Source organism: Cucurbita pepo, chromosome LG04, assembly GCF_002806865.2.
Source record: "Cucurbita pepo subsp. pepo cultivar mu-cu-16 chromosome LG04, ASM280686v2, whole genome shotgun sequence".
NCBI lineage: Eukaryota > Viridiplantae > Streptophyta > Magnoliopsida > Cucurbitales > Cucurbitaceae > Cucurbita > Cucurbita pepo.
This window is the reverse complement of record NC_036641.1, coordinates 12,487,401-12,505,617: the sequence shown is the minus strand read 5'-3', so window position 1 is coordinate 12,505,617 and position 18,217 is coordinate 12,487,401. Positions and strand designations below refer to the sequence as shown.

Sequence of the window (18,217 nt, the reverse complement as noted above, 5' to 3'; positions counted from 1 at the left end):
TCGACTCTCACGGATATCGGGCTTGTCATTTTCGGATAGAGGAAGAGTTCGCACGAGCAAAAAAAAAAAAAAAAAAAAAAGTTTCGCACGTGCGCCCAGTTACTGTTGCGTAGGTTATAGCTGTCATTGTCAAAAGTCTAAAAGCCCAACGCATATTATAAAATTAATTTTAGTTTGAGATCATAAACCTAAGAAATTAATTTCTAAGAGTGCTTAGTTTAACGTCTAGTCACATATTAAATAAATAAATATTGAATCAAAACATAGTTTTAATTATAAAAATTGTTGCTTAGTGTCGGACATAAAAATGTCTAATTTATTCATCTGGTCCTAAATAATTTAATTTTATTAAATATTTTAAAATTATTTTTTCATATATGGCGGTATCTAAAAAACGAAAATTATTATAGTGTAATTTCTCCTTTTATTTATCATCGTTTTTCGAATGCTTGAATTCTTTTTAACTGTATTGACTAATTGATGTAATGTTTTTACCTTTAGCATCTAACTCTTTTTTTGGGACATGTTGACCCGTGCAAATATAATATTTTGTGTCACCTCGACCCATATAAAATAGGTTCAAAATTTAAACGTTTAGATTAATAACCACGAACATAGAATATTTAAAACAAAGTCCATAATCTTTAAATATTTATGATGGTACCTTCTTATTCTAATAAGATTATTATTCCACGTCTATTCCAAAAATATATATTTTGAAAATTCGACCAAGAATAATTAATTTATATACGTTAAAAAAAAATAATGTTACTACCAATGAGATAAAAATGCATTTTCTATCGTTGCTATGCGTACACGTGATATACGTTTTTACCGGGATTTCCTTTTTGCCAAGATTCCTTTGAATTTAACGCGAGTAATTATTTTTTTTTTTTTTTAATTTCTTTATTTATTTCAGTTCCCAATTACTTTTTTTTTATTTTAATTTTTTATGGATTATAGTGCTCCAACTTGTATTAATTTTCCTTTTTTTATGGATAATAAATTGTGTCGATTTATGTAAAAATTAATAGAGAATCAAATGATAAATCAATACATCTGTCCTGCTTGGTCTACTGATTTAAAATATTTATTTTTAGTTTTTGAATTAAAAATTAAAAAAAAATAAATAAATAAAAAAGCGAGTTTTTTCGTCCATAAAAGGCCCTCATGCAGCCGGTAACCCTTGAGATTGTAAGTTGCTTGAGCGAGATTCCTGACTCGAGTTTCTCCCAAGCTTGCTTGCTGCTTCACCCCCATCAAGCGATTTTCATTTCTCTGCTATTCTTATTCGGTATGCAAATGCTTCTGACTTTGCTAATTTTTGCGTTCCATTTTAACAATTTCCCCACGTTGCTTTCGTCTTCAAATTTCATTTTGCTTTCCTTTATTTTCTATCTACTTGATAATCTTTCGCCGATTTTCCCGCGCTCAATCAAGAGAAATTAGAATCGTTTTTACATTCCAAGACGATTCTGTTCTGCTTCACTAACTCGGTTTTGTCGTTTTGATTTGATCGTGGTGCACTTTAATCGTATTTTGAATCGACACAACCATAAATCGCTGTTTTTCCTTGCAATTGCAGCAATTTAAGACGTTATTAGAGAGATGGGAGAAGCTCACGCTATGTGTAACATCGGTGTGGCGCCCGCTAAATTGAACAAAGTTGTCTTAGCGTATAGCGGTGGCTTGGACACTTCTGTTATCGTACCATGGTTGAGGTGGGTGGCTTTTCTTTTCCTTTTTTCCCTTCACAGTCAAATATTTTGATGGCGGCTATCAAGTTCTTCGACTTCACCTGCATGCATATAGATGTAGTTCCTCTTCCCAGTTTTGAAATCGTTGATGGCGGTATTGTGTTATTTTGACATTATTCTCTGTTTCCCTTCAGGGAGAACTATGGGTGTGAGGTGGTTTGCTTCACTGCTGATGTTGGGCAAGTACGCTTTGAGTTATCTATATCCATGGCTGGATCATTAGTTTATGTTTTCCGTAGATTTGGGTATTTGATTCCATTTTGTTGGCTTATTACGAATGTGAGATATGCAGGGAGTGATGGAATTGGATGGTTTGGAGGCAAAAGCGAAAGCAAGTGGTGCCTGTCAATTAGTTGTGAAAGACCTGAGGGAGGAATTTGTGGAAGAATACGTGTTTCCTTGCTTGCGAGCTGGTGCCGTTTATGAGAGGAAATACTTGCTTGGAACTTCCATGGCCCGCCCTGTCATCGCCAAGGTTAGATCCCACTTGATCTCCTCTGCTGGAAGCACTTTCAGTTGTACGAAAGCCACTAGTTCATAAAATTTACAAGCACTTTCTGATGGGTCGGCCAGTTTTTCTTCTTCTAGTGGTCTGCTAAGAAAAGAGATTCCTGCTTTCTTTACATGTATTTGATTTGGTTGGTCTTTTTCGCCTGCTTTGAAGAGTTAATAATGGAGGTTATGGAGATACATTTTGCAGGCCATGGTGGATGTCGCCAGAGAAGTTGGCGCCGATGCTGTTGCTCATGGTTGCACAGGGAAAGGAAATGATCAGGTCTGCCTGATTGCCATAGTTTTTTTCTTTGAATATTCTTAAGGAGAATCTCATATTTTTTATTGGGTGCAGGTACGATTTGAACTCACGTTCTTTGCTCTGAACCCCAAACTTCGCGTTATAGCTCCCTGGAGAGAATGGGACATTACAGGAAGAGAAGATGCCATTGAGTATGCGAAGAAGCACAACGTGCCCGTCCCCGTCACGAAGAAATCGATATACAGTCGGGACCGGAATATTTGGCACCTTAGTCATGAGGTAATGGCAGCCGGTTGGTTTTACTTGTTAAAAGTATATTATTCCTTACCGTATATATTGAATTTGGTTGTCATTTAGATGCTGAACTGTATTGTATGTTTGTGATCATTTTCTTTTTTGGCTTGACCAAGTGGCGGGCATGAGGTTTGACAGTATGCTGCCAGCCTGACTTGTGGCTTTTTGGCTTTGAGACTTGTCTGTTGTATTCATTTCTATGTGTATTCATGTGATTGAAGGGTGACATTTTGGAAGATCCTGCCAATGAGCCAAAGAAGGACATGTTCATGATGTCCGTCGATCCCGAGGATGCACCGAACCAACCCGAGTAAATTTCCTCTGTTTTTCTTGACTCAATTCGTCTATGCAACTGAATTCTAATGTTTGTGATGGTTGTTTACTGCAGATATGTTGAGATTAATTTTGTCTCAGGACTCCCTGTTGCTGTTAACGGGAAAAAGCTGTCACCAGCTTCCCTTCTCGACGAGCTCAACAAGATCGGTGGGAAACATGGCATTGGCCGAGTCGACATGGTCGAAAATCGTCTCGTTGGCATGAAGAGCCGTGGTGTATACGAAACACCAGGAGGAACCATCCTATTCACAGCTGCACGTGAGCTGGAGTCCTTAACACTCGACCGCGAGACAATTCAAGTCAAGGACTCACTGGCCCTCAAATACGCGGAGCTGGTGTATGCAGGGCGATGGTTCGACCCACTCCGGAAAGCCATGGACGGTTTCATGGAGACGATAACTGCAACAAGCACAGGAACGGTCACACTCAAACTGTACAAAGGCTCCGCAGCCGTGGCCAGGCGCGAAAGCCCGAACAGCCTGTACAGGCAAGACATATCGTCATTTGAAAACGGGGATGTGTACAACCAAGCTGATGCTGCCGGATTCATCCATCTGTACGGGCTCCCAACCAGAGTCCGAGCAATGCTTGAACAAGGAATGTAAGAAACAAAGTGAAAGAGTTGGTTGCTTAATGGTTTGAGTGATGGAGAATAAAAAAGGGGTCTTAGTGTTTTGGTTGGTAGTCAATGTTTATTACTTCTCTTCTCCCGCCGCCCTGAAAATAAGAAGACGTTTCAACTTTTTTATGGTATTTTCCAGAGCAAAATTTAGACTCCACCATTTAGTTACAAGTCCGGACAAGGTGGAGTGCACGTAATTGCCANAAAAAAAAAAAGTGTTATTTGGTGGGGTATGGCTATGGACCATTGCATGAAATGCAGTGCTGAGTCGGACAGAATCATTGCCCACCATCTCTTCCTACCATTGGCTAATAATATATTTATTGTGCCAAAGTTGACCATAATTTGAAAAGCTATAGATAAATAAATATGAAATGACTACTCTCGCTTTCAGTGTCTTGTGGAGTTTACTTGGTGAGGGAATCCATTAATACTATTTTATTATTTGTTCCATATTTGAAATAAATTTTAAAAAAATGATTTACTTTGTCTAAAAGTGATGCGTTCAAATACGTTCTATTAATTTCCACTCAATTTTTATAATCTAAATTTATGAATAGTTTGACAATATCTTGTTTAATTAATTGGAATTCATCCCATTTTATCTCTACTTTTAGTGAAATCAAATAAGTTTCCATAGTTTATTGTGTGGAAGGGATACAATTTGGAACATAGAATGTATTTCCACACAATCATATGCATATCCTACTCATAATATCATATTGATATCAAATATGGAATTTGCANAAAAAAAAAGAACTTTTTCCTTTTTTCAATTTGTAATTAGACATGAATTTGAACCAAATTTTTTTATATGTATATTGTTAAGCAATAATTTTAGATCTGTGGCCACAAGAGGGGAAACAAATAACGAGTGGCCCTTGTTTTATTTATTCATATATAGGAAGTTTGTGGAGAATTTATGATAAAATAACTTTATAATATAGTAATGGTAATGGCATTTAACTTCTACGTTCGTAATTTAACATTGGCCAAAATATAAACATGTGAGCGTATCATTTAAGACCTTATTAATTTCTATTTTATAAATAATTTTAAGATATTGCTTTAGCTCAAGTTGCCATAATAGACCATTTGTTTTTCCATTCTAACATTTTGAAAAAGAAATAATAATAATAAATATTAAAGAAGAGCAAAATAGTCATCCACTCATCTTTAAATTTCAACGGATAAAGCTATAAGATTCTGCGACCAAAAGTTGTTAGATTCGGGTTGCAAATTGCATAAGAAAAGCTATTTGTTTGTTTCTTGTTTTTTTGATTCTCAAACGACAATGAACAGCCTTCTTTGAAAAATACACATGTCTAAAGTACATTTTAAAAAATAAGAATAATAAGAAGAAAAAAAAGAACAATTTTGGACTCCCAACTTTTTGAAAATTTATAACAATTACGTTTATGCTATTTAAAAATAGTATAAATCTAATTAATTCCGTCTGGTTTTATTAATTTTTAAATTATATAAAAATATAAATCGAACTAAAGCTATAAATAGAAGAACAAATAATACTTCAAAATATAAATAAAATCTATAAACAAATAAATGAATTAAATATCGAGAGAAAACAGGGAGGCGAGAGAACAATGCAATGCATGTTGGATAATGACAATATTATCTTATACGGATGAGGCCCCACCGTCAAATGAATATTGTTAATAGAGAGATTAATTAATGCATGTTGGAAATAGACCAATTAATTAAAAATTTTTAAAACTAGAGATATGTAGGACTCACCTCGAAAGGAAAGCCCTCCAAAAATAGGCGTATGCCGCTATGAGCGGCGAGCACACGGTATTCTTTAGTAAAAGGCGAAAGAATAGTTCGCTCTGTGCTCACCGCACGGCTCCGTGATTGGCAACGGGCCTTGGATGGTCACTTTATAGGTGTCTATCATTTTCGCATCTTGCCGAGTTTCCGATGTGGGACAATTCCTACTTTCAACTCCCCTGGGTTCCCTTCCACGGCTTGTATACCAGAGTAAATTAAATTATGGCCATGGATTTACTATAGTTATATATATATATATATATAAACTCGTGATCGGAAAAGAATCACAGGAGAATAAATCTAAAATTAAAATTAAAATTAATTTCATTTATATAAACTGTACCTAAAATCATATCAATTCCATTTCAAGTGAAGACCAATATTTGGATGTAATGCAACACATATTAGAAGGCAATATATGTTTTCAAATTGAATTCTATGGCTGCAAAATGGTTCCCACTTAACATATTAGCGATATATCTATATTATTACATTTCAATTCCTTCCATTTATTCTTCCTTATTCTATATTTTAGCAAACGCCCAGTTTGTAGCTGCCACGCAACTCCTTATTTACGTGGGAGCTATAAATGTTTTAATCATATTTGCTGTGATGTTCATGAAGGGTTTAGAATATCCCAAAGATTTGAATCTAGAATGGAATTACTTTTCTGGTTTGTACAAAATATCTTCCAGAGAAAATTACTTTTTGACGTCTCACAATTCTTCCCGTTACATGAAAAAAGGAAGTAGATGGAACATGAATGAAGGATTGAATCGCTTCATGTCTTTTTTATTAAGATAAAGTTGAAAAGAAAAATAAAAATCCAAACCAGAGAAATATTAGACCTCATGTTTTTCTCTTTAATCATGAAAGAGAAATCTCTAGTTTTGTGTTTAAAATTGGAACATGTTTTCCAGAATCTGTAAAGAAAACTTCATAATTTATAAAATGTGAAAACAAAAACACCAAAAATGTGAAAAAACACCATCATAGATAGAGCCTTCTGCAATGCTTCGTTAAGAAAAATATCCGTGAGGAAATCTTATACTATATTATTGATGTTTCATGTTGCAAATAACTCGTTAGACGAGTGTGACACAGAAACATAACCATAGTAACGGTATAAATGAGTACATTGTGCCAACAACTAGGTGGCCGCCACAGGAACACCCTACAGTCGGTTTATTGGAAAATACCTGAGAAGACGATGAATACCATTCTACATATCGACTGTGATCTTCTGGTCAAGATTAGAGAACTCTTCGTAATAGGCCTTGAAATGCTCATATGAGTGGTTGACATCATCTGTAGCACACATTTCCCGAATACTGTGCATGGATAGCTGTGGTGCTCCAACATCTACTGTTCGTATACCTACACCGCTTGCAAGAATGGGGCCGATGGTTGAACCACAAGCCATGTCATTACGAACCACAAAATCCTGCAAGAGTTGATGACCATTTTTATCATTAGAAATGATTTTCATATAACAATCCTATTCCTTCCAAAATGCAAGATTGTGCATGATTTACAACTGTTAAGTTAGTAAAACGTTACAATCAAAATTTATGAAGTCCAAAATATTGATGCTAGCAATGCAAATTTTGGCTCCTAGAAGTTTCCAAGTTTTTTTTCACAGCGCTGATTTTCATTCCTCTTGAAGTGCTTAAAATGCAGTGTCAAAGAACAGGGGGTCTGTCGTCTCTTCCTACTCTGATAATTGAGCCCTAACTCTAAGAATATTTGATGCCATAATGAAACGGAAAAAATGTGGAAACATAAAAGACCTGAACAGGAATGTTATGATTCACAGCCAATTCCCTGAATATGAACGAAGTGATTGCATTGGTTGCGTATCGTTGATTTGCATTGCTCTTAATGACCAACCCTCCGTGCAACTTGGGCTGATGATTTTCTTCATGCTTATCCTGAAATTAAAGTTTGATATTACCACCATAAACATTATAACCTTCTGGAAAATACACAACAAAGCGGGATGACAGTACCATATAATTAGGGTGTAATGCATGCGCCATATCAGCTGAGACCAGGAAACTTCTCTGGATAGCTTTCTCAATAAGCTGAAGATAAACCAGAACAATGAAAGAAGTTCATAATTCAAGTCAAACTGGGTGGGAATCACAAATCAAGTCATACTCGTGATCACCTAGAGTAGACAATTTACGGCCAAATTCCTGTTAGAAAAGCATCATCCTAATATACGCTCTGCTCAATCAGAGTAACAAAAATTACAAAAGTGAATGATTCGTTTAAGTTGGCATAGTTTCCCCCACCCTTTTTATAGAAACTAGGAACAGTGTAATATGTAAACTAATGCTTGAACATCTTAAGATACATTCATGGCAATCCAATAGTTATAACTTATTCATTGGAATCCCACCCTTTTTATAGAAACTAGGAACAGTGTAATATGTAAACTAATGCTTGAACATCTTAAGATACATTCATGGCAATCCAATAGTTATAACTTATTCATTGGAATCCCACCCTTTTTATAGAAACTAGGAACAGTGTAATATGTAAACTAATGCTTGAACATCTTAAGATACATTCATGGCAATCCAATAGTTATAACTTATTCATTGGAATCCCACCCTTTTTATAGAAACTAGGAACAGTGTAATATGTAAACTAATGCTTGAACATCTTAAGATACATTCATGGCAATCCAATAGTTATAACTTATTCATTGGAATAGTCCTCAGAAGCCCTCTAAATCGTTGGGGTATATATTAAAAAAAAGGACACAGAAAAAGCATTTTGAGCTGAAAGAAAATGAGGGCATGAGTATGATAGTAACGCTCTTGCTTGTTCTCAGTATAGATCAAAATTTTAACGCACCGACAAAGCTAGAGCCACAAATAAAGTTAGCTCTCCAGTGAGTTAGTGACAAGTAATTATCATGAAATCACCCCCTATTACTTTTAGAGATCTCGAGAGAACAACTACTTCTTCAACTATCAATCAAGTGATAATTTTAGTTGGAAGCATAAAATGGTGTCGGTATATAAACCCACATGGAAATTAATTCTATGGTGCAGATTTTGAAGGCCTAGGAAATAAAGTCATGCAACCATAGTTATTGCTACAATCATCTTCAAACAAATAATCAGGAAACTATACAATGAGAAGTTAGTACCGAAGAGTCTGAGCTGAAGGAGTTTGTAATTCGTGATAAAGCATTAAGCATGGCTGGAGAACCGGCTCCCTGGGCTGAATTAGATCCAACCTCCTCATGATCGAACAAGGCCACCATTCTGACACCAGTCTCATGCTCAAGGCTTGTTTGAGAAGATGTACTGTCAATCAGCGCCTGATTTGTGACCAATGAAATAAAAGTAGGCGAAGTTAGAATATAGTCAAATGAAAAATCTGCAAAATCAATAGTAACTAAATGTGGTTTCGGGGTGGATGCCAAGAATGATTTAAGCAGGCAGTTGAACTTCCACGTATGTTAAGAAAGCCACTGGCATATAATACAGACCTTCAAAGAGCAAAATGACATGCATAAATTATCGAGCCTTCCAGAGAAAATGAATTCCTTCTGGGCACCACCAACCAAACTTGGTTGCATGTCACAGGCTTGCAATTCAAAATCGCATATGTCAGCTGGTTCACAGCCAAGCTGATCAGCAAGTAGCTGCACAAGACAAGGAAAAAAGAAATTAAAATGACCATGGAGCAAAAGTAGAAACGAGAAATGTCAAATCTTCTTTGCTCAAACTTGTACTTCTATCATTATTTACAAATTAATCCACCAAAATCCAAATGAGCAGACTAATAAACTATATTAGAATTCACTGTTCAACCCAAACACACAAGTCTTCGCTTTCTGATTTGTCTACCTGTAATAGAAGCGAGTGATGCTTTGAGTTATTAGGACTTGACTTCGATTCTGTTGTCTCTCCATCGTCTTGTGCATCATTCTTGGTAACAACTTTATTCAATTCCCCCTGTGAGCACTCATATATTAGGGAGGAAAGATAATAAACTTATATACGATGAAAAGCCAGAGGAAGTATTTGCTAAAAAGATTTTCATACAAAATTTCAGCAATGAATACATAAAATATATCTTCTGTCATAAAAATGTTGTATCTGCAGCAATTAATTGATGTATATATAGATACATTTATATGTTTATACTTATATATATTTGAACATCCAGTAAAGAAAACTCTAATCAATTAGGATTTCTTGATTTATTGCGAACTGTAAGGTCGTGCACCATATAATAACAGAAATTATCTATGAAGTTGCTTAAAAGAAACTGTTAGAAATGGGTGAGAAGACGAAACTTTATGGATCAACTAGGAGCATGTTGAAGGTAAACTGCTCCACTTACATAAGCCTAAATTTACCCAAAAACCTAGTCGATTCTATGGGGGAAATGTGAACAACAACCTACGGAAATTACAGCTTGTTTATTGGACTAAAATACACTGCTTTTCAACGGTTCAAAAACTATATATCCATCATAATAAAAAATAAAAANAAAAAAAAAAAAAAAAAAAAAAAAAAGATTAAAAACCATTTTTAAACTGAACTTGAGTATTATTATAGAGATATCACTTCACAGGTTATTCCACGAAGTCATATAAAATTGGGTTTAGGTTGCCGGTTCATACTAGAGAGCAAAAAAAAAAAAAGGACAAAAACCACTTCCAGTGCATCTAAATCTTTCTTAGTTTGTTAGAGGTGTGAAGAGATACTGGTTAAGTAATCGCTCGCTCTACTCAGAGTCACAAACTCCAGTGCATGGTTCTAACTGCCTGACACTTGATCAACAAGTGGAAGCATTTACCTAGACTACACAAATATGGTTGTCAAGCTCACAAGTTGAACCAAATTAATATAAAAGAAGAAGGTATATCCTTAGTCTAAGAGAACACATCTAGATAATCACCTTAATACTTGTTGCCAAGACTGGGAGAAGATGACTCTGTGTGTTGACCTTAAATCCATCCGCGCCCCTTTTCACAAGAAATAGAACATGAGACACTTGGTGATAGAAACTATAGGCGAAGCAAGCTCACAATAACTTTTCTATACACTAGCCAGCCTCACACCGTAACAATTAAACCTGTAAACGACACAAGGTGAATATTAATCTCAATTCAGTAGGAAAACCTGTCCAAGTGAATCGCTAGTGTGGGGATTCTCATTATGGGATCCTCAACTCGAACAAGTCGATGAATGTATGATACAGAACCATTTTTTTGTTCCTTTATAATCACCCTTCCTGCGACTGTTAAGTCACGATCAAACCATGTGTGCCACAATCCACCCCCATATGTTTGAACGCCAACTTCCAGATAACCACCCTTTGTTACCTGCACAAGATTAAAGAGTACTGAGCGGCAAGACATGGTGGGGAGTATCATATAAAAATGAACGGATACCTTGGACACAGGCTTCAGTTTTAAACAAGGGCTGTCAGTATGAGCACCAACAATATGAAATCCATTCCCAGCAACATATCTAAAGAACACAGATTATCACAGTCAGCGAGGAGAAAAGACTAGCAATAGAATCAAGCACGACTTGGGGGTAGAATTTTCCTCTGCTTTAAAGTTTAATCAGTACTCTACCAAATAAGATGTAATTAGAAATAGAAAATAGAAAATTGTTTTCATATATAGAACCTAAAGGCCATTCAACTCAGAACTAAGAGCATGAACTTGATGGCAATACTTTTTACCAATCGCGAAGGCAACGACGGTCGAATGGTTTCTGGTAAAGAAGTACTTCTTTCCAGCTTCTAATTTCCAGTCCTCTCTTTCAGATACTTGTTCATATCCAACACTTCGCAGACGCTTCTTTGCCTCGTCTAGAGCAATCCGAACATATAGAAACTATAAGAATATACATATCTTGGACAAAAATGATAAGCCAAGAGCTAGGTTATCGTGAAAAAATCCAAAAAAGTAATTAAAGAACATTTCCATGGAACATCAGTTGTAAAATCCAAACGTCAATACCACTTCAAAAAACGGCAAGCTCGAATCGGTATGATCTTATCTTCAATAACAGAAACAACGAATAGGAAGTTCAGGAGGCGAATAAGAATTGAATAACGATATCTCAAATTTCCGAGAAGAATTTCCTCAGCTGGCGAAAAAAACAAGGAGAGACGGATGTTCTGCGTGTGATAAAAATAGAGCAAGAAAATAGAGAAAGTAGTAGGAGTTACCAACGGCGTGGAAAGCAGTTGGCGAAGCGTTTAAGAACTGGAGAAGATCATCCACAACAGACTTGCTCTTACATTTTGCTTCATTCGTTGCCGCCATGTCTGAGATCTCGACTCCTGAGCTCCACTTCACTGTCTCAGCTTGCGTTGGCTCCAATGAAGGAGCTGAAGAAGGTCAATATAGATTCGCCAATGACGGATACTTGGGCCTGTGGCCTATTAAATTCGACATGTCGTATCATTTCACCATTGGGCTCCCCCCCACGGATAATACGAGGAAAAGTCAGTATAGAAAACATAGAAATTATGCCAAGTACTGTTATTCTAATCTTATATTTCACAGAGGTCATCTTTTAAGAATAATTCAGCTATAAAATGCCTCAAATTTCTCCAATAATTTTAATTTCATTTATACCCTTGCAAACTGTGCATATCTTTATAATGATTATTATTGTGATTTAATGGATCCCATACTTAAATACTCCTTGGTATAATTTGAATATCTTATATAAACCCCAAATTAGCCCAAAACTGAAAACATTACACTCGAACGGAATTTATAAAAAGTATATTGAAAATAGTACAAGAATGAATATATAAACACACAATTCACCGACGGAATTGAACATTTAACCTCTAAGTTGAACGAACCTTCATAAATTCGCGAAGTACACTCAAAATTCATAGAAAAACTTGACTTATTGATGTCTTAACTATGAGTCTTGAAATAGACCGTTTCTAATCAATATGCTGAAAATTCATCACTACTGACAATAAAGAAATTATGACGTTATAAAGAAATATAGTTTCTAACCAACCTGTTAAAAATTCATCAACACTCCCGATAACAAAGAAAGTATATAACATTCTAAAAAAACATACCATAATACACACTTCCATAGATTAATTTAGGGTTTCTTATTTTATTGATGCAATAAAGTTGCATAGATAGCTAATGAAAATAGATAACCATGATCATAGTTTACATAAGCACTTACCCCTAACAACTAGTTGCCATGGCAGCATAGTTGGGTTTCTTTTATATCATGGGTCGCAGGTTTAAATTCCCACCCCTTATTTTAACATTAACATTCTCAATGAGAGAAACTAGATGGAAGCAGATGCCCACGATTATTGAAAATTTACTAAATAGGCGAGAAACACGGTTCTAGATATCAACTGGGATCATAGGAAGACTAGAGAACTCTTCATAATAAGCCTTGAAATGCTGATACGAGTAATCAACATCGTCTGTACCACAAACTTCTCGAATACTGTGCATTGATAGCTGCGGTGCTCCCACATCAACTGTTCGTATGCCTAAGCCACTTGCAAGGATGGGGCCAATGGTGGTACCACAAGCCATGTCATTGCGGACCACAAAATCCTGCAATACTCATACTCTTTTACCACTACCAAATCATTTTCATAACATAAGAATTAGCAATAAGAACTTTAAATGTTTGATTCTACTCTTAAGTTAATAAACCTTAGTCTCTAAACTTTCACGTTTGTGTTTGTGTTCGTGTTCGTGGTGACATAGACAACAACGTTAAAATATAATGTACCTGGACAGGAAGGTTATGTTTTAAAGCGAACTCCCGGAATATGGTTGCAGTGACTGCATTAGTTGCGTATTTATTATTTGCATTCATCTTGATGACCAGTCCGCCATGGAACTTGGGCCGATGATTTTCTTCATACTTTTCCTGAGATGGGAATTTGATATCACCACATTAAAGATTGTGATACAAGAGAAAAAAAACACAACCAAATGGGACGGCGTACCATATAATTAGGGTGTAATGCATGCGCCATGTCTGCAGAGACCAGGAAACTTTTCTGGATAGCTTTTTCAACCAGCTGTAAACAAACCAGAGCCATGAAAGAAGTTCAGTTTAGTTTCCAATACTATGTCAACTTGAAAATTAAACTTGTCTGAATTCTTAGTCAAGTTTCATAAACAAAAACTATCTTTTCTTTAGTTTTCAAAATTTGGGTTGGGTTTTGAAAATATATATCAAAAGTGGATAACAAAATAAATAAACCGATTGTTGAGGACTGTTAGGAGGGAGTCCCACATTGGCTAATTTAAGGAATGATCATAGATTTATAGGTAAGGAATACATTTTCATTGGTACGAAGTATTTTGGGGAAGCCCAAAGCAAAACCATAAAAGTTTATGTTTAAAGTGGACAATATCATACCATTGTGGAGAGTTGTTATTCCTAACACCGATTACTAACAAAAAAAAAAAAAAATCTTAAAGTGAAAGAGTGTTTATAAATTTAACTTTTAAAAACTAAAAAAACCAAATGATTATCAAATGAGTTCTGGGAGGCCAAAGGACACAAATCAGAGTAATTATATGATATAGTAGTCGAGCATCTATCAGTAACTCGATTTTGGAGGCCTAAGGACACAAATGAAAGTCTCAACTGACATTTGGCTCAAAACAAAAAAAAACAAGGAAAACGAGCAAGGAGAAGTTGAATACCGAAGGTAATGGGCTGAAGGAAGTGGTGATTCGTGATAAAGCATCATGCATTGCTGGAGACCCAGCCCCCTGGGCTGAATTAGATCCAACCTCCTCGTTGTCAAACAGGGCCACCATTCTGATACCAGCCTCATTCTCAAGGCTACTTTCAGAAGATGTACTGTCAATCAATGCCTGATTTGAAACCATTTACAGGAGTTACAGTGATACCAAATTAAGAACACACTGTAAAAGTAAGAGCAACTAATATGTGTCATGTGTTTTACACTTCAAATCCTTTTTTTAAGCACTTGAAAATTCATTATAAATCGACCCTTAAGCACGCTGGCATAATACATACCTTCAAAGAGCAAAATGTCATGCATAAATTATCGAGCCTTCCAGAGAATATGAATTCCCTCTTGGCACCACCAATCGCACTTGGTTGAGCATCACATACTTGCAAGTCAAAATCAAATATGTCATCTGGTTCACTGCCAAGTTGCTCCGCAAGTATCTATATAAGACAGGTAAAAACATCTCATCTTCCTTTCTCTAACTTGTATTTCTATCATTATTCTCAAATTAATCCCACCGAAATTCAAATTAAATTGGTCTAGAAGTGTTCAACTCGAACACAAGTCTTTGCTTCCTGATTTATCTTACCTCTAACAGAATTAAGTGATGCTTTGAGCTAGTAGGAGTTGACTTCTGATCTGCATACTCTCCACCATTTTGGGCATCATTTTTGGAAACAACTTTATTCAATTCCCCCTGTGACCACTCATTTATTAGAGAGGAAAGACAAGCATAAAATTATACAGGATGAACAAGTAGACATAGTATTTGCCACAAAGATTTGTATGCAAAATTTAAGCAGTAAGTCCGATACATACAATCTATCTTCTGATGTAAAATTGATATATAAATACACACAGATATTACATGTTTCATAAGACTTGTTCACATGCTAATGAACAAACATTAAGTAGAGAAAGCTTAAGTCGGTCAGGAATCCTTGGTTTATTGATATCTGTACACTCATAATACCATATACTGGCAGAAATTACCTATCAAGTTGCTTAAAAGAATCCATGATAGAAAAGAGTGTGAAGAGAAAAAAAAATTATGGATCAACTAAGTTTTTCCAAGGTTATTCACTTCATTACTCAATGAAGCCTAAATTGTACCAATAATCCTAGTCAATTGTATGGGGAAAAGTGAATATAACAGTCTAACCCCACCGCTAGCAGATATTATCCGCTTTGGCTCGTTACGTATTGTCGTCAGCCTCACGATTTTTAAAACGTGTCTATTAGGGAGAGGTTTCCACACCCTTATAAAAGGAATGCTTCGTTCTCCTCTCCAACCGATGTGAGATCTCACGATCCAGGCCCAACGAACTCAATGACACACTGTCCGGTGTCTGGCTCTAGTACCATTTGTAACAGTCCAAGTCCACCGTTAGCAGATATTGTACACTTTGGCATGTTACGTATCGCCGTCAGCCTCACGATTTTTAAAACGCATATACTAGGGAGAGATTTCTGCACCCTTATAAAGAATACTTCGTTTTCCTCTCTAACCACTGGGAGATCTCACATTGAACAACAATAACAGTGTGCGTGAATGCTAGAACTGATAATTGGACTGAAATACTAAGATTTTTCACCGTAAATCACCTTAATGGTCGTGGCCAAAATTGGGAGAAGTTGGGTCTCTGTGTTCACCGCAAATGCAACTGCATCCCTTTTCACAGGGAAAAAAAGAAGCATAGAAATACTGAACGATAAAGCAAGCTAGCAAAAACTTCCCCAAGTATAATTCAGCCTCACGCCATCACAAGGAAGCAAGAAAAGGCAAATATTAAGCTAAATTTAGTAGAAAAACCTGTCCAAGTGAATTGCTAATGTGGGGATTCTCAATATGGGCTCCAAAATTCGAACAAGTCGAGGAACATATGAAACAGAACCATTTTTCTCTTCCCTCAGAATCACCCTTCCTGCAACTGTTAAATCCCGGTCAAACCATGTGTGCCACAACCCACCCCCATAAATTTGAACACCAACTTCCAGAAATCCACCCTTCGTAATCTGCACAAGGTTCAAGTACCTTGAGTGGCAAGACCACCAAGAAAAGTACACGCAAAAACTCGATGAAAATGCATGATTACCTTGCTTATAGGCTTCAATTTCAAACAAGGGCTATCTGTATGAGCACCAACAATATGAAATGCATTCCCAGCAACGTATCTAAAGAAGAGTACAAGACCGTAATCAAGTCATTGGCAACCAAAAATGCTAGAAAAATAGAATCAAACTCGAATTCTGTAACCATAGAAATGGAAAATTATGAAATCGGAACCACTGCAATTATGAAATCGAGAACCATACTTTTTACCGATCGCGAAAGCGATGATGGCGGAATGATTTCTGGTGAAGAAGTACTTCTTGCCGGCTTCTAATTTCCAATCCTCCGTCTCGGAAAGTTGTTCATATCCCACTTCTACCAGCCGCTTCTTTGCCTCCTCTGTAACATTCCGCGGCAAATTCTTAAACAATTAATATTTCAATTTGATTTCAGTGGTAGATAATAATTATCCAATTTTATAAACGTAATATTATTTAATATTTATCTTCAATTTAGTTCAATAATTTTAAAATTTAAAAACTAAATAAATTATGCATCGTGGACTAAAGTCCAAAGTTAAATAGCTGCCAACCTCCAGCCATTCAACCACGTTTTAAGCTATTTAATGAAACAATAATGATTCCTTTCAAACTTTTAAAACTATAAAAATACCAACTTTCTTAATTACAAAAAAACATTTAAACATAAGAAATTATGAATTTAAACTTGTAATGTGTGATTGGGAAACGGAAGGGAAGTTACCAACGGCGTGGAAAGCAGTCGGGGAAGCGTTCAAGAAGTCGATGAAATCAGAGGCTACAGAAGAATTGGTTACACGATTTGGCTTCGCCATTGCCGCCGCCTGCAACAAGCTGCCCTGCCACTGCGCTTCCCTGCCTTGTATTCTTGTGTTTGTGTATGCGTTTCTGCTTGTCCGCAGCCCATTAATATAAGCACGACATGGACCACGCTATGCACATGGGATAATGTTGATGCAAGACGAAAGCTACATGATCGGTCATCCGATGCCGTTCGTATATCACTGGATAAACGTCAAACAAAAAGCCTCAACAAACACACGTCTCCTATGGATTCAAATAATTTTCTACTTTTATTTTTATATATTATACCACCAATAATGAAGTCCCTGCTTTTCTTTTTATAATCATAATGTGCTTCTTGCTTGCATTATTAGTATAACTGACCTATGAGAACGAGGAGGTAGTTGGGAGAAAACCGAAGAATATGTATATTTTTTCAAAATATTTTAAAATATTAATGTTCAATTTTTTTAAAAAATAAATTAAGGGTATTAAAAATTGTTTTACTAGTAATAATAAAGAGAATTATTGATTTTTTCTTTTTAAGTTTATATTTTTTTTAGAGGTAGAATTAATTGGAAATTTTAAATTAATTTAGCTTTCTATTAATAATTAAATTGTCGTTTTCCTAAAATTGGGGATATTTGTAATTTCACTGTCAGCTTTTTGTGGGGGTAGTTGTTATTATGGACACGTGTCTATTAACTTTAAGGCTGTGTTATCCAATGGGCAACGTGTACAGTTATGCATTGGGCCGAAAGCTCTCCATTGGGCTTCCAACGGATGGCCCGTACCCTTTTTTTTTTTTTTTTTTTTTTATAATAACAAATTTTATTAAAAAAAATATATATATATATATAGAAGAAGAAAGACGTGACAAAATATCTTTCTTTGAAGGGAAAAGCGTCTTAATCACATTTTTTTCTAATAATTATACGAACCAAGCAACTTGGAACTTTTTTAAAAACTAAATTGAAAAATATACATAACGTTGGGAATGAAAAGATAATATCATATTATGAATAT

At 35.7% G+C, this 18,217-nt stretch overlaps 3 protein-coding genes and 1 non-coding gene across 5 annotated transcripts; 1 reads left to right on the top strand and 3 right to left on the bottom strand.

Moving 5' to 3' along the window:
* Positions 1-1,177: 1,177 nt before the first annotated feature.
* On the top strand, positions 1,178-3,934 carry LOC111793703 (argininosuccinate synthase, chloroplastic-like). The gene is made up of 8 exons (XM_023675709.1): positions 1,178-1,294; positions 1,586-1,721; positions 1,892-1,940; positions 2,050-2,232; positions 2,458-2,532; positions 2,605-2,790; positions 3,027-3,115; positions 3,194-3,934. Exons 2-8 carry the CDS (start codon positions 1,609-1,611, stop codon positions 3,744-3,746), a joined length of 1,248 nt encoding a protein of 415 aa, XP_023531477.1. The 5' UTR covers positions 1,178-1,294; positions 1,586-1,608; the 3' UTR covers positions 3,747-3,934.
* A 1,578-nt stretch (positions 3,935-5,512) lies between these two features.
* On the bottom strand, positions 5,513-5,629 carry LOC111794152. The gene has a single exon (XR_002815043.1). It is a non-coding gene; the product is annotated as a U5 spliceosomal RNA (small nuclear RNA).
* A 937-nt stretch (positions 5,630-6,566) lies between these two features.
* LOC111793088 (probable aspartyl aminopeptidase) lies at positions 6,567-11,936 on the bottom strand. 2 transcript variants are annotated; one of them, XM_023674817.1, is made up of 11 exons: positions 11,768-11,933; positions 11,269-11,404; positions 10,977-11,055; positions 10,705-10,907; positions 10,481-10,547; positions 9,421-9,528; positions 9,060-9,215; positions 8,715-8,888; positions 7,561-7,635; positions 7,342-7,482; positions 6,567-6,995 (listed from the first exon to the last, which is right to left on the bottom strand). In XM_023674817.1, exons 1-11 carry the CDS (start codon positions 11,862-11,864, stop codon positions 6,774-6,776), a joined length of 1,458 nt encoding a protein of 485 aa, XP_023530585.1. In that variant the 5' UTR covers positions 11,865-11,933; the 3' UTR covers positions 6,567-6,773. The 2 variants fall into 2 exon arrangements, with proteins under 2 accessions (XP_023530585.1, XP_023530584.1); XM_023674816.1 differs by having other exon boundaries at positions 10,705-11,055; positions 11,768-11,936.
* Positions 11,937-12,663: 727 nt separating this feature from the next.
* Positions 12,664-17,382, bottom strand: LOC111793087 (probable aspartyl aminopeptidase). The gene is made up of 11 exons (XM_023674815.1): positions 17,133-17,382; positions 16,634-16,769; positions 16,414-16,492; positions 16,131-16,333; positions 15,923-15,989; positions 14,907-15,014; positions 14,602-14,757; positions 14,262-14,435; positions 13,553-13,627; positions 13,333-13,473; positions 12,664-13,151 (listed from the first exon to the last, which is right to left on the bottom strand). Exons 1-11 carry the CDS (start codon positions 17,221-17,223, stop codon positions 12,933-12,935), a joined length of 1,449 nt encoding a protein of 482 aa, XP_023530583.1. The 5' UTR covers positions 17,224-17,382; the 3' UTR covers positions 12,664-12,932.
* Between the last annotated feature and the right edge of the window lie 835 nt (positions 17,383-18,217).